Raw genomic sequence first — 14,557 nt, 5'->3', positions numbered from 1 at the left:
CATTGTATGCTCTTGCCTTGTCAAATATTAATTGAGCATAATGGCTGGGGTCAATTTCTGGGTTCTTTGTTGTGTTCCACTGGTCTATATGCCTGTTCTTGTGCCTGTACCAGGCTGTTTTGAGAACAGTGGCTTTGTAATATAACTTGATATCTGGTATTGTGATCCCTCCAACTTTGTTCTTCTTTCTCAAGATTGCTGCAGCTATTCGGGGTCTGTTTTTATTCCAGATGAATTTTTGGGGAGTTTGTTCTAGGTCTTTGAAGTATGCCATTGGTATTTTAATGGGGATTGCATTGAATTTATAGATTGCTTTGGGTAATATGGACATTTTAATGATGTTGATTCTACCAATCCATGAACATGGTATATTCTTCCATTTGTTTATGTCTTCCTTTATCTCTTTTTTCAGCGTCCTGTAATTTTCTGAGTACAGGTCCTTTACCTCCTTGGTTAAATTTATTCCTAGATATCTTAATTTTTTTGTTGCAATGGTAAATGGGATTGTTTTTTTTAGTTTCTCTTTCTGTGAGTTCATTATTGGTGTATAAAAAAGCCATAGTTTTCTGGGTGTTAATTTTGTATCCTGCAACATAGCCGAATTCATTTATTAATTCTAGTAGTTTTTTTATGGGGTCTTTCGGGTTTTCTATGTACAATATCATGTCATCTGTGAATAATGACAACTTTACTTCTTTTGCAATTTGGATGCCTAAAAAACATATTTTTTAACAAATAAAATAAAAATGGGGTTGATGCTGCTTTACTTTTTGGTGTGTAATAATTAAGTCACTGTTGACTTAGCCTGTTTACTGACAGGGATGTCGTTAGTGGACCAGATAAAATTGTTTGCTTGGGAAGCAACAACATTTAATATAGAATCTCTGATCAGCTCATCTCTACCCCCACCACCTCATTGCATTGATTGCCGCCTTTTTACAGGGTTGTTCAAGTTCTCAGCTCCCTAAAAGTCCATTTCATTTTCCTCTCTCTTTAAATTTTATCTTTTAATTAGATAGTACATCTATATAGTATAAGATTCAAAAGGCCTACAGTGAGAAGTCTCAGCCCTGCCTCCCAGCCACTCAGGACAGCCATATTACCAATTTCTTGGGTATCCTTTCCGGTTGGTTTTATACATCACTATCTTCTACCCCCGCCACCTAGAAATGGTGGCACCTATGCTGTGCATACTATTCTGTGCCTTGTTAGAGTCATCTGAGCAATATATATTAGAAAACCTTCAATAATGAGTGGAGAATATAGTGGTAGATGTTCCTAGAATTGATGTGAAAATACAATTGAGTCTCCTGGTGATCTCTAGCCCAGCCACTCCCAGATGCTAGACATTTACACCCACCTGCCTGCCTGGCAGGTTTCTCTGCTGGTTGTCCCACAGGTCGCCCCTGCCATCCCCACCCAGATCAAATTCCAGACCGGATCTCAAAGCCTGCCCTCTCTCTACCCACGCCAGGCCTTCCCCACTGTTCCCAAGCTCCATCTGTGTTGCTGTTACCTTGTGTTACACAAACCAGAAACCAGAGTGACATCCTTGACACCTCCCTCTCCTCATTCCCATCACCACACTGGTCATTGCTTCCTAAATTTCTCTCCAATCTGTCAGCTTTCCTTCATGCCCTCACCTGCCTCCCTCAGGCTGGGTGGGCCTCCTTGATCCCTCTCCTGGGTGACTTTAATAGCTTCCTAACTATCTTTAGGCTTCACTCTTTCCGCCTGCCAGTCTGTTCTCCGTGAAGAATGATCGCGTAAAATCACAAAACTGATCATGTTACTTCCACGCGTAGCACCTTTGGGCACCTTCGTGGTGCTCTTAGGATAAAAGTCAAACTGATAATCACCCCTTCTAGGCCCCACTTTCACTGTCTGCCGTCCAGCTTCCCCGCCAGCTTCTCTGGCTTGCTCCTCTAACAGAATGCTGTCTTCCTCTCCTCTCTCTGACTCATCTTTCAGGTCTCAGGCCCACCTCAAGCCTTCACTGTCTCCCAGACTAGGTCGATCCCCAGTTAAAACTGACACTATCTTCTCCTTACTGTACTTATTGGGGTTATAATGTCCATTGATGGGAATTTAATTAAATTGCATTAATTTTTTTAAATCCTCATTATTGATGTGACAGTTTATAAACTATAAAGGATCCTAGAATAAAATAGTAATTTTTAAATTCATGTTTTTTATAAATGAAGTTAAGCTGTGGAGACTGTTCCATGTTTGTGAGGGAGGAATGCCTCCCTTAAGGACCCCTAGTAATCCTTTTTAGACCATTCGTCAACTCAGTTCAACGAGAGCGCTCTGTGCCAGACAACACCGGGACACTGGGAGTAGGAGTTGCAGAAATTAATAAGACCCCAACAGACCCTGCCCTCAAGCAGCTCACAGTATTTTATTTTTAAAAACCCAGAACCTAAATCTGTCTTTTGTGGGGGTTTTCCAGGTGGCCCCTGGCACTTTAGAAAGCCTTATACAAATTGGTATTGGAAGCAATGCATCCTTTTGATCCAAGGAGAGAAAAATGTCTCATGCTTTCTTCTAACAATTCTCCCTCTTCCATTGAGATGTCTGCAGAAATGTGCCTGCTAAGAGGGAGGGAGAGCCTCTGGAGGACTTCAGGCCACGTGAAGCTTAGTGCCCACTCCCCATTGTTGAGCAGAACTTGCACGGGGTCTACTCACCAGGAGCTGTCTGTGTCTGCTTTTTCCCCAGGAAACCTGTAGGAAGTGTCAGGGGCTCTGGAAAGAGCACAATGGCCTCACCTGTGAAGAGCTGGCTGAAAAAGATGACATCAAGTACCGAACATCTATGTGAGTAGCATAATTCAGAGGGGTTTATTGACTAACTAGAGGCCCAGTGCACGAAATTCGTGCATGGGGGGGGGGTTCCCCCTCAGCCCAGCCTGCACCCTCTCCAATCTGGGATCCCTCTCATGATCCAGGACTGCTGGCTCCCAACTGCTCACCTGCTTGCCTTCCTGATTGCCCCTAACCACTTCTGCCTGCCAGCCTGATCACCCCTAACCACTCCCCTGCCAGCCTGATTGATGCCTAACTGCTCCCCTGCCAGCCTGTTTGCCCCTAACTGCCCTTTCCTGCAGACCCAGTCACCCCCAACTTCCCTCCTCTGCCGGCCGGGTCACCCCTAACTGCCCTCCCCAGCAGGCTTGATTGCCCCCAACTGCCCTCCCTTGCAGGCCTGGTTCCTCCCAACTGCCCTCCCCTGCTGGCCATCTTGTGGTGGCCATCTTGTGTCCACATGGGGGCAGGATCTTTGACCACATGCGGGCAGCCATCTTGTGTGTTGGAGTGATGGTCAATCTGCATATTACTTTTTTATTAGATAGGATAGAGGCCTGGTGCATGGGTGGGGGCCAGCTGGTTTGCCCTGAAGGGTGTCCCGGATCAGGGTGGGGGTTCCATTGGGGTGGGGGTCGGCCTGAACGAGGGGCCTGTGGTGGTTTGCAAGCCAGCCACGCCCCCCAGCGACCCAAGCAGAGGCCCTGGGATCTGGGATTTATTTATCTAATACAATTGAAACTTCGTAGCCTGGAGTGGAGCCAAGCATTCTGCTCGCTCCGTGGCAGCAGCCATTTCTGTTGGGATTTGTTTATCTTCTATAATTGAAACTTTGTAGCCTTAAGCAGAGGCCAAAGCAAGCTAGGGTTGCAGAAGCTTGGCTTCCTCCATCGCCGCGGACAACCCTAGCCTCCTGCTCTCTCCAGCTCCGTGGCTTCCGCCATTTCTGTTGGGATTTTTCTTCTATAATTGAAACTTTGTAGCATTGAGTGGAGGCCTGGGCCGGCAAGGGCAGGTGGAAAGCTTGGCCTCCTTCATTGCCAGGGAAGCTCAAGCCTCCCTCCTGCTCTCTGTGGCTGCAGCCATCTTGGTTGGGTTTATTTGCATATTCCCTCCTGATTGGCTGGTGGGTATAGCGGAGGTATGGTCAATTTGCATATTACTCTTTTATTAGATAGGATTTGCAACACTTACACGTTAACCTGCCTTTTTGGCAGAGAGGGGAGTGCACATTGTGGAGAGAACAAGTTCTCAAGCTACTCCAGTCTAAAGTGATCTCAAAAAAGTGACCTAACCTCTGAGCCTCCATTTCCTCATCTCTGCAGCCTCATAGAGCTATTCCCAGGGTCAAATGTAACATAGTAAATGCCTGGCATATATGAATTCAGTATATGTTGGTTCCTTATTATCTAAATAAATAAGCAATAACATTTTAATTAGGTTAGATGGTACTAATGTTGCTTTTTTGTTGTTGTTTTGTTACTTCTCAACTGAGGATAATTTTCCATCGATTTTTAGAGAGTGGAAGGGAGGGGTAGAGACAGAGAGAGAGAAACATCAATCTGAGAGAAACACATCAATTAGTTGTTTCTGCACGTGCCCTGACCAGGGCCAGGGGTCAAGCGTGCAACCAAGATATACACCCTTGAGTGAAATTGAACCCAGGACCCTTCAGTCCACGGGCCGATGCTCTATTCACCAAGCCAAACCGGCCAGGACTTTGCTTTTATCTGTCACTGGTGGCCTGTGACATTGAGTAGAATCCATGTTAATGCAGTCAGTAATAAGATTCATTACTGTGTAGCACTCCTTATGTGGCTGAACGCTTTACAGATGTTAATTTATTAAATATATTGACTTAACAAACACAAACGTCTATTTCTCTCATACAGTAGTTCAGCCTTGCCAGAGGGTGGGGCAGAGCTGTCGCATGAGGTCATTCAGAGACACTGGTTCCTCTATCTCCTGCTTCACCATTACCTACGGTTGCAGCCACATTGACACTCCAGCCTGTGGTGAGGAGGGAGAGACAAGTTGCCGGGCAGGCAGCTTTTCTGGATTTGTAGTGATCCGGAAAGTGGATGTACCCCTTTTGCTCCTCCTGTTGGTCTGGAAGGAGTCACTTGGCCATGGCCTGCTCCCAGGCAGACTCCGTGCGTAGTCTCTAGCTGGGGGGCTTTACGTCACACTAAGTGTGAAGGGTAAGGAACGGGTTTGTTACTTTAGTTAAAGGTCTCCAAGTCTACATCACAGGTCAGTACTATTTGCTGGTTTTACAAATGACACAGCTGAGACACGGAGCCCCAGGCAGCTTACCCGCGGCTCCCCGGGTAGTAAGTGCACAGAGGAATCTGAAACCTAGGCAGATGGCTTCCTGGCTGCTCTTGACCTCAGATTTGGTGGGCAGCATCAAAGCCCCCAAAATGTCCGTGCCCCAATCTCCAGAACCCGTGAACAGGGAATACGCTACCTTCCACGGCGAGAGGGACTTTCCAGGTGTGGTGAAGGTTATGGACTTTGAGATGGGGAGGCTGTTCTGGACTCCCCAGGTAAACATTCTAATCCCACGACTCCTTAAAAGCAGAGAGAGCGTCTTTCTCTGGTCACATGGAGATGCAGTGATGGACAGTCAGAGAGACATGAGAAGGACGCAGCCTCTCATTGCTGCTTCGAAGATAGAGAAAGAAGGCCATGAATAAGGAATGCGACGGCATCTAGAAGCAGGGAAGGACCTGCCGTTTCCAGCCACCAAGAAAACAGGGACCTTGACCCTCCAGCTTCAAAGAACTGAATTCTGCTGAGAGCCCAAATGAGCAGCAAACAGATTCTCTCCTAGAGCCTCCAGTAGGTCATGCAGCCTGCCAGCTCCTTGATTTTGGGCTGATAAGACCTGTGCTGTCCTTCAGATCTACAGAACTATAAAATCGTACATGTGTATTATTGAATAAGCTAATAAATTTGTGATGATTTGTGACAGCAGCAATAGGAAACTAACACAAATTTGGTACCAGAAGTGGAACCGTGCTGTAACGGTTACCTAAAAATGTGCATGTGGGTTTGGAATTGGGCAATAATGGGTAGAACCTGGAAGAATTTCGAGAAGTATTATAGCAAAAAAACCTAGATTGTCATGAACAGACATTTAGTAAAAATATGGACGTTAGAAACTCCACAATTGGAGGCTCAGAAGGAAGTGAGGAACATTCTAGGCAAAACCTAAAGTGCCTTAGAGAATACTTAGATCACCATCAGCAGACTGTTAGGAGAAATATGGACACTAAAGGCGCTGCTGGTGAGGACTCCGGAGGAAATGGGAACCTGTTATTGGAAACGGGAGGAAAACGGGGCCCTGGAAAGCTGCGCCAGGTGGTGGTCACCTCTGTGGGGCTGACGGCTACTCCAGGGGGTGGCTTCCCCGAGCCTGGCGACCTCCCTCCTTCCGTGCCGGCAATGGTTGCAGTGAACTGACAATGGCCAGTAATCACAAACCTTCAGCAGCAGCTCACCCTGTTTCACGAGGTGGAATTGGGTTGACAGGAAGGCCTCCTTCTGGAATCCGACGGCCATCAGGAAATATTCGAGTGGCAACTGGAAATCAACTCATCTTTCTGGGCTTGAGATACTGAACAAGCAATGCCTGACCTCATCCGAACTCTGCAGTTGTATTTTTCGCCCAAGAAACTTCTAATTTCAACAAGGGAACCATTCTGAATAACGACGTTGGTGGGAAGTGAGCGTACACAGACCTCATCTTGTAACGGAAGCCCAGTGTAACACCCTCGATCATGTTCTGTACATGACTGCAGATAGTGCGAACTGTGGCCACTTCCCTTCTATTTCCCCACCATTGGTCAACCCAAAGCCTCTTCTTTTTCCTTCCAAAGAGACAGAGCTCTCCATCGATGTGGTTGAAGTCCCTCCGCAGGGTGCCTCTGGGGCCTTCACAGTAGCTGTGCGTCCCTTCAGAGCGATGTCCACATTTTCTGGGCTGTCCACAGTCTGCTGGCTGAGAATGGTCTTCACCCTCCCAGTAGATGCAGCGAAGAGGAAAAACCATTTGTTTTTAAAAATGGATCCCTCCCTCACTCTAGGTAGTTTAGAAACTTTATATTTAAAGATAGGGAGAACACAAATGTAGTAGAAGGAAATATAGGCAGGTATTGCATATAAACTTGGTATGGGCTAGGACTTTGTTAAATGACACAAACACCAAATACTGAAGAACACGGTATTTTTATATTTTAATTTACAAAATTGAAAACACTATTAAAAAGTTAAAAGAAAAATAACAACATGTATGCATGCATATAAGCCTAATCAATGAACACAGACACCAGGGGGGTGAGGGCATGAGTGGGGGGGCAAAGGGGGAATAAGGACACATATGTAATACCTTAATCAATAAAGAAAGTAAATAATAAAGAAAAATGACAAACTGATAAAGGAGTCTTTTTAATATATATGTCATACATAGAGTTCAGAATATTTAAGAGCTCTTTCTATATTAAAGCTATAAACCAAAAAAGAAAAAAAAAATACTGGAGGATAGGGAATTCTTACTATATAATGTCAGAAAGCTTAGCTAATGTGTGTCCTGCATAGTGTTGAAGAGAGGTAAATGCAAGTGGAAAGAGAGAAATTGAGGGAAGAGCTACTAACAAAAAGGAACAGGATGTCATTGTTTCTGAAATTCTCATCCTATCCAGATGAGAGAAGACCCTAAAGTGGATGGGCTTGCTGTCAGGAAAAGCATACCCTAGAGAAAAAACAAGGATATGTTCAGAATGTCTAGAGTATTGTCATACAAAGGCTCTTTGAAGAGATTGAGCGAGTGGCTCACAGAGCCTCGCAATCTAACCAGGCAGCTTAGGAAACCAGGGCATTACCCCTCAGCCATCTCAGCAGAAGTCAGAAACAGAGGTGGGGTTATCTAGGAAATACCTGTAAATGCGCTGCGTGCCTAATGGAATGAGTTCCTGTGACACAAATGGAAGACTCACAAGGTTCTTGAGAATTTCACATCAGCAGAAACACTGCCAGCTTGGACTGGAAGACGGAGTATGAAATGAAAGAAGTCTGTCAGACCCCCAACGTCCTCCAAGCAGGAAACAGGCTGATTAAAAACTGCTCAGCTGCAAGCATCTGCTACCTTTCTTTCAAAGGGGCTGCTCAGAAAGTGGAGCCCTGAGCCAAGAGCACAGAGCCTCAAACCACAGAGGAGGATTCTCAAGTCTGAAATAGGCGTTTGCCCGGCTGCATTTCCAAAGAGATTGGGGTAGTGACTCCTCTTCCCTCCATTTTCTCCCTTTTTGAACCAGAATATCTGTGACTATTACCCTATACCTGTCCTGTTGTGCTTCAGGAGCAGGTAACGTGCTTCTTTAGGGTCTCAGGCCCACAGATGGAGAGGGACACATGGACTGGTTGCCTCCTGCATGCACCCTGAACAGGGGCAGGGAGCGAACCTGCTACCCTTCGGTGCGGCATGGATGAATCTTGAAAACATGCTAAGTGAAAGAAGTCAGTCACAAAAGGGCACATCTTATATGACTCCATTTATATGAAATGTCCGTAGACGTGGATGATTGCCTGTGTACAGAATGGACACAGCCATTGAGACAGAAAGCAGATTAGCCATTGAGGGAAAGGGGATGTTTAATAGGTATAAAGCTGGGTGGTTGCACAACTTAGGCAGTATACTACATGCTCCTGAATTGTGCACTTAAGATGGTTAAAACAGTCACTTTTTTTGTATTTTACTACAATAAAAAATATGAGAAACACCAATCAGAAAGGATATATGCACCCCTATGTTCACAGCAGCACAATTTACAATCGCTAAGATTTGGAAACAGCCTAAGTGCCCATCAGCAGATGAGTGGGTTAGAAAACTGTGGTACATCTACACAATGGAATACTACGCTGCTGGAAAAAAGAAAGAACTCTGACCGTTTGCAACAGCATGGATGGACCTGGAGAGCATTATGCTAAGCAAAATAAGCCAGTCAGAGAAAGAGAAATATCACATGATCTCACTCATTTGTGAAATATAATGAACGACATAAACTGATGAACAAAAATAGTTGCAGAGACAGAGAAGCACGGAACAGACTGTCAAACCTCAGACGGAAGGCAGGGGACGGTTGTATGGGGCGGGGAGAGGAAGAGATCAACCAAAGGACTTGTATGCATACGTGTGAGCATAAGCAATGGACACGGACACTAGGGGGTGAGGGCATGTGCTGGGGGGCCGGAGTGGGCGGGGAGAGGTCAATGGGATAAAAAGGAGACGGATGTAATACTTCGAACAATAAAGAAGTTAAATGGAAAAAAAAATGTACACACACTCCCAAAGGAAAGCCATTTAAGATTTGAATAGCATGTGCCCAAGAAATAGAGAGCGCGCACAGTGGAGTTCCCAGCGTATTTAAATGGCGGCGAGAAAAGAGGCAGAGAATCGTAGGGGCTCTGCTGGTGTGTGGAAGAGGGAGCGAGCCTTCCTGTTTGAGCATGAGGTCAGCAGACAGCTGCAACCCGGTCCTCTCTTCCTGTTCTGAACAGCAGCACGTCCTGTGGGGCTGTTTCCTGCCTCATTTAGAATCTAGTTGCCAAATCCCCTTCCAGAAGAATCCACAGATTGACCCCAATTCCAGTTGCATTTTTATATGCTGGGCAGGTGGTCACCAGTCCCATAATGGCAATCCTTTTCGGTACAAGGCCATTTTGGCCCTACCTACTACTGTTCTTCTGCAAAAGCAAAGGACTCGAATGGATATTCATGCAGTATTGAGTTGCATTCAACCTGTACATATTCCTTGTCCATTTACGAGTGTCTTTTCTCCCTCGCCACACCCGCTATTATTTCACATTGGTGGCTGGCAGTGTGGTGAAACAGAGTAAGCAAACGCACCCTCTTTCCAAACCTTCAGGAAGGACTGTGTAACCTTGGTTCTTCTCTGTCACTTCTCTCCCACACTACAGCCTACTAGCTCCCCAGGGAATAAGCCAGCCAGCCCAGCAACCAGAGTGTGGGGGCTGAGAGCCACACCTCAGTCTCCAGGGTGCTCTGACACAGAAAGTCTGTGCTTTAGAAAATTGCAATTGTGTTTTGGTCCCAGCATTTCAACTTGGAAATTTTTTCACTAGAACCTTGTAAGTCTTAACACGAAGCATTGACAGGTGTCCTCACAGTTGCGCAGTAACAGAAATAATGAACATGTGTATTGTATTATTTAGTTGACAATAATAAATGCACTGTATTTAGACTTTGTCTTCTTGACAGTGTTTCCTATTCAGCAAAACGTAGAACTCATTTGTTCTGTAACTTGAACTGGGTTTAAATTCTTCTCAAGCCAGAGTCTGACTTTCTTCATTTTGGGTCATTCAAAAATTAGACCTAAATGAATAGCAGCCAATTTCCTGGTGCGTTTTTCTGTTTTTAAAGAACGTCTGGCTTCTAAGGAGCACACGACCACGCAGTCTTAAACTGTCAGTAATGAAAACCCTGCCTGCCCCGGCTCCCGTGGCTGCCTTACTTAGCAGGAAACCTGGAGCAGTGGGGGACGAGGGCTGCGTTTTCTCAGCCTCAGGAGAGGCCAAATCAGTCCTCCCCCGGTGGTTCCAGTCATCGGTGCTTGGAGCAGTGGGGTGAGTCCCGTCTGCAGGGCTGGCCACTTTTGGGGTCCTTCATGCCCTTGCCTAGTCTCAGTAAGCGTTTTAACACCTTCCTGTCAAGACCATACTGGTAATGCCAGGCCGGCCTCTGCTCTCTCCCTTCAAGGAACTCAGCTCAGTAAGGAAGACAGGCACACACAGAATTATCGGCCAAGGTAGCAAGTGTTCGGAACAGAGCATCGTGGAAGAAGCTTGGCTCAGTAGTGGCAGCTCATGACAAAGAGCCAAGACCTGTCCTTTTGACCCTCGTCGCCTGCCCTCCCACAGCAGCTAACATGCTTCTGGAAACAGGCAGCCCTGCAGGCTTCCCACCGAGTCACATGTGTGCTCTCCCCTCCCCTCGCCGCCAGGGAGTCTGGGAACGTGGGATTCCATTGGCTGTTGGATTACCCCCAGCTGTGTCTGTCCCACCCCCATGCCAAATATTTAAAAACCCAAGATGGGACTATAACTAAGGTTTAGGCTTACTGGCTTTCCGTTACCCAGCTTTGTGTGTATAAAACGCATCCTTTCCGAAAACCCTGAGTTTTTTCTCTCCGTTTTAAGACTGCAGAGACTCTGATAACAAATAGATTGTCGTTTTCTAAGTGCTCTGTGCCTGGCACTGTGCTAAGGTACTTTGTATTTTGCCTGCAATCCTCAAAACACGACGAGAAAGTTGTGTTTTCCCAATTTAAAAATGAGGAAACTGAGTCTCCAGCCGAAACCGGTTTGGCTCAGTGGATAGAGCGTCGGCCTGCGGACTGAAGGGTCCCGGGTTCGATTCCGGTCAAGGGCATGTACCTTGGTTGCGGGCACATCCACAGTGGGAGGTGTGCAGGAGGCAGCTGATCGATGTTTCTCTCTCATCAATGTTTCTAGCTCTCTATCCCTCTCCCTGCCTCTCTGTAAAAAATCAATAAAATATATTTTTAAAAAAAAAAAGAAACTGAGTCTCCAGTCAATTGAGTAATTTACTGAAGGTCAGCAACTGATCAGCAGAACCCAGTTCTCCGGTCCAAAACATGGGCTCTTTTCCCTCCTGTCACCAAGAGGGCTAGGCAGGCACACGGAATAACCATACTTGTCTTTCTTCTTCGTCTTCCCTGGTGTCTCCAATCACGTGTTCTTTTTTCAGTGAAGAGAAAATGACGGCTGCTCGCATTAGAAAATGCCATAAATGTGGGACGGGCCTCATCAAGTCCGAAGGCTGCAACCGCATGTCTTGCCGCTGCGGGGCCCAGATGTGCTACCTCTGTCGAGTATCCATCAATGGGTATGACCATTTCTGCCAGCACCCTCGCTCTCCAGGAGCCCCCTGCCAGGAGTGCTCCAGATGTTCTCTCTGGACCGACCCCACTGTAAGTGAACGCATGGCTGCCTGTCACACTGGGGGGGGAATATCAGTGAGATGATATAATGAGGAAGGTGATATGATGTATCATGACATGTTGTGACCCGTGAAAAGATAGGAAATACGTAGACCAGTAACCACAGGGGAAAATTGCGTAAGTGATAAAAAAAGCTACTCCTCAGAAAGCAGCATGCCCAAACAGTTTATGAGCAAATTCTTTCAAACCTTTAGAGAATGAAATTCTTTATGCCATCTGAAATGTTTCAGAGCATAGAAAAGGAGGAAAAGTTTACGTAATATTTGAATAATGCTGATACCAACATGTGACAGAGATAACCCAAGAAAAGAAAACTACAATTTTTTACTTATGACTATAGGTTTTCAATTCTCTAAATAAAATACCAGCAAATAAAAACCATGAGCAAGTGAGATGGGTCCAGAAATGCAAGATGGTTCAGTATTAATGACCTCTTAATGTAAGTTGTCATGTAATAGCTTTAGATGGTAATGACATTGAATTAAAATCAGACATCCAGTCTTGATTTTGAGCTTTAAAAAATAGTGTTAGAAAGATGCTTTACTTAATATTTTATTTTTAAAGTCCATAGTTCAAAGCAGTCATTAGCATGTATTTAATAATGAAATACATAGACACATTCCCAAAAAGTCAAATGTAAGACTGTCACCACTATTTTATTCTGGAACTGCTAGTCAGTGCAATTAGCTAAGAGAATAAAATAAAATAAAAGGTACAGCTATTGGAGAAGATAATTGCTAATGTTTTTATTGGGCACCCACGTGTGTCAGACTCTGTTGTAAGCACTTAGATGTGTAAAGAAAAAAAGCAGATCTACCATGTTAGACCTGAGAAAAGACGAAATAATTAACTTGAAGGCTATTAGAAGCAGTACAAGGCTAGATACAAAATAAATACACAGAATGCCACTCAGTAGCAATATACATCATAAAATACCCTAGAAATGAACTTTCGTTAGAAATGTGAAGAAAACCATATCGAAGGACAAGAAAGAGATTTGAACATATGGACAAATGTGCTCTGTTCTTAAATAGTTTTACATTAAAAACGTATCAGTTCTTCTTAAAATAGTTTTAAATTTAAAACTATCACAGTCCTTTGTAAGTTAATCTATAAGGATAGCAATGTGACATGTGAGAAGGCTTGGCTACCAGAAAGTGATTCAGCCTAACAGTGAGTACCCTGCTGGCTGGGCAAATGGAAAGCCTTGAGGAAGGGCACCAAAGCCCCTGGGGGTGCCCAGTGACAGCCAGTCACTCCTCAGCTTTCACCTGAGACAAGAGAAGATGACCTGGTTGATGGAGAAGCATCTTGTCCCTCAGAGAGGAGACTGGGTATTACAGAGAGATGAGTTCTCTCCAAAGTAATCTGGAAGTTTACTGCGATTCCCATTTAAATTCAGTAGGATTTTTCCTTGAAAAGTTACCTATCATTTTGAAAATAAGACTAATTTTTACTATCAAGCTAAACTAATTAGAACCATCTAGGCTGCCCTGGTTGGTGTGGCTCAGTGGATAGAGCGGCCTGTGAACTGAAGGGTCCCAGGTTCAATTCTGGTCCAAGGCACATGCCCGGGTTGCGGGCTCGATCCCCAGTAGGGGGCGTGAAGGAGGCAGCCAATCTCTCTCCTCATTGGTGTTTCTATCTCTCCCTCTCCCTCTCAGAAATCAATAAAAATATACTTTAGAAAAAAAACACCATACAGGCTGATAAAAGAATAGGCAGCTAGATCAAATGAACAAAATAGACACCAGAAATAGACCCATAAGAACTTAATGTGAAAAAAGTACCGTTACAATTTGCTAGGAAAATGATAGATTTGTTCTTAACTATTCATTGTTGCCAGGACTAGTTTGACAGAAAAGCCTCGTCCTCATGAAGTTGACAGTCTAAAACAAGAATCCTTCATGTAGTGGGTGCTGTGTAGGAATAATGAGAGTAGTGTGATAGGGAAGGACAGGAGCTGGAGGAGGAGGGCAACCTCAGAGTGATCTGGGAGACCTGTGTGGGGAGGAGGAGCAGCAGCAAGGCGGGCCAAGGAAATAAAACAAATTCAGCCTGGGGACCAAAATAGCCAGTGTGGCTTGCAGGTGGTGAGCTAAGGAAGGAACGTAAGGGAGGTGGGCAAAGGACCAGGCTGTGGGTGGGTCTCACCGAGTGCGGTGGGTGCTGTTGCCGGACTTACAGGAGAGTGACTTGGCCTGAGTTAAGTTTTCAAGGTCACACTGGCTATCATGTGGATTGAGAAACAAGGGGAAATTGTAACATATATGTGATATAGATAATTTAATATGTTAATACCTAAGGAGTAATGTGACTCAATAAGAAATCAGTAAAGGGAGTCAGAGGCTCCTGACTGCACTGAGCCCCAGTTCTGACTGCACTGGACCCCAGTTCCAGGCGAGCCCCTGGGGACCCACGCTCTTGTGGGGGGAGTCTGGACTCTCGGGCGGAGACTCGGGAGCTGGGGAAGGCGGAGGACTGAAGGCGCGCGCGTGCCAGTGCGCACAAAGGCTGCAGAGGTTGCCACAGGCTTTCCCTAGTGGAAGGGAGTCAGAGGCCTGACTGCACTGAGCCCCAGTTCTGACTGCAGTGAACCCCAGTTCCAGGCGAGCCCCTGGGGACCCACGCTCTTGTGGGGGGAGTCTGGACTCCCGGGCAGAGACTCGGGAGCTGGGGAAGGCAGAGGTCTGAAGGCGCGCACAT

General features: G+C 45.6%; 1 protein-coding gene across 3 annotated transcripts in view; it reads left to right on the top strand.

Annotated features, from left to right (window-relative positions):
• The window catches only part of RNF216 (ring finger protein 216), a 119,136-nt gene that overhangs the window by 87,227 nt on the left and 17,352 nt on the right, over positions 1–14,557 (top strand). For all 3 annotated transcript variants that reach the window (XM_080675807.1, XM_080675809.1, XM_080675808.1), the window contains exons 14-15: positions 2,722–2,819; positions 11,599–11,821. In XM_080675807.1, the coding sequence (XP_080531933.1) occupies positions 2,722–2,819; positions 11,599–11,821 (321 nt within the window). The remainder of the gene's footprint in view (positions 1–2,721; positions 2,820–11,598; positions 11,822–14,557) is intronic.

This window comes from Plecotus auritus (genome assembly GCF_963455305.1).
Source record: "Plecotus auritus genome assembly, chromosome: 6".
Taxonomy (NCBI): Eukaryota; Metazoa; Chordata; class Mammalia; order Chiroptera; family Vespertilionidae; genus Plecotus; species Plecotus auritus.
This window is presented reverse-complemented; position numbering and strand designations above follow the sequence as displayed.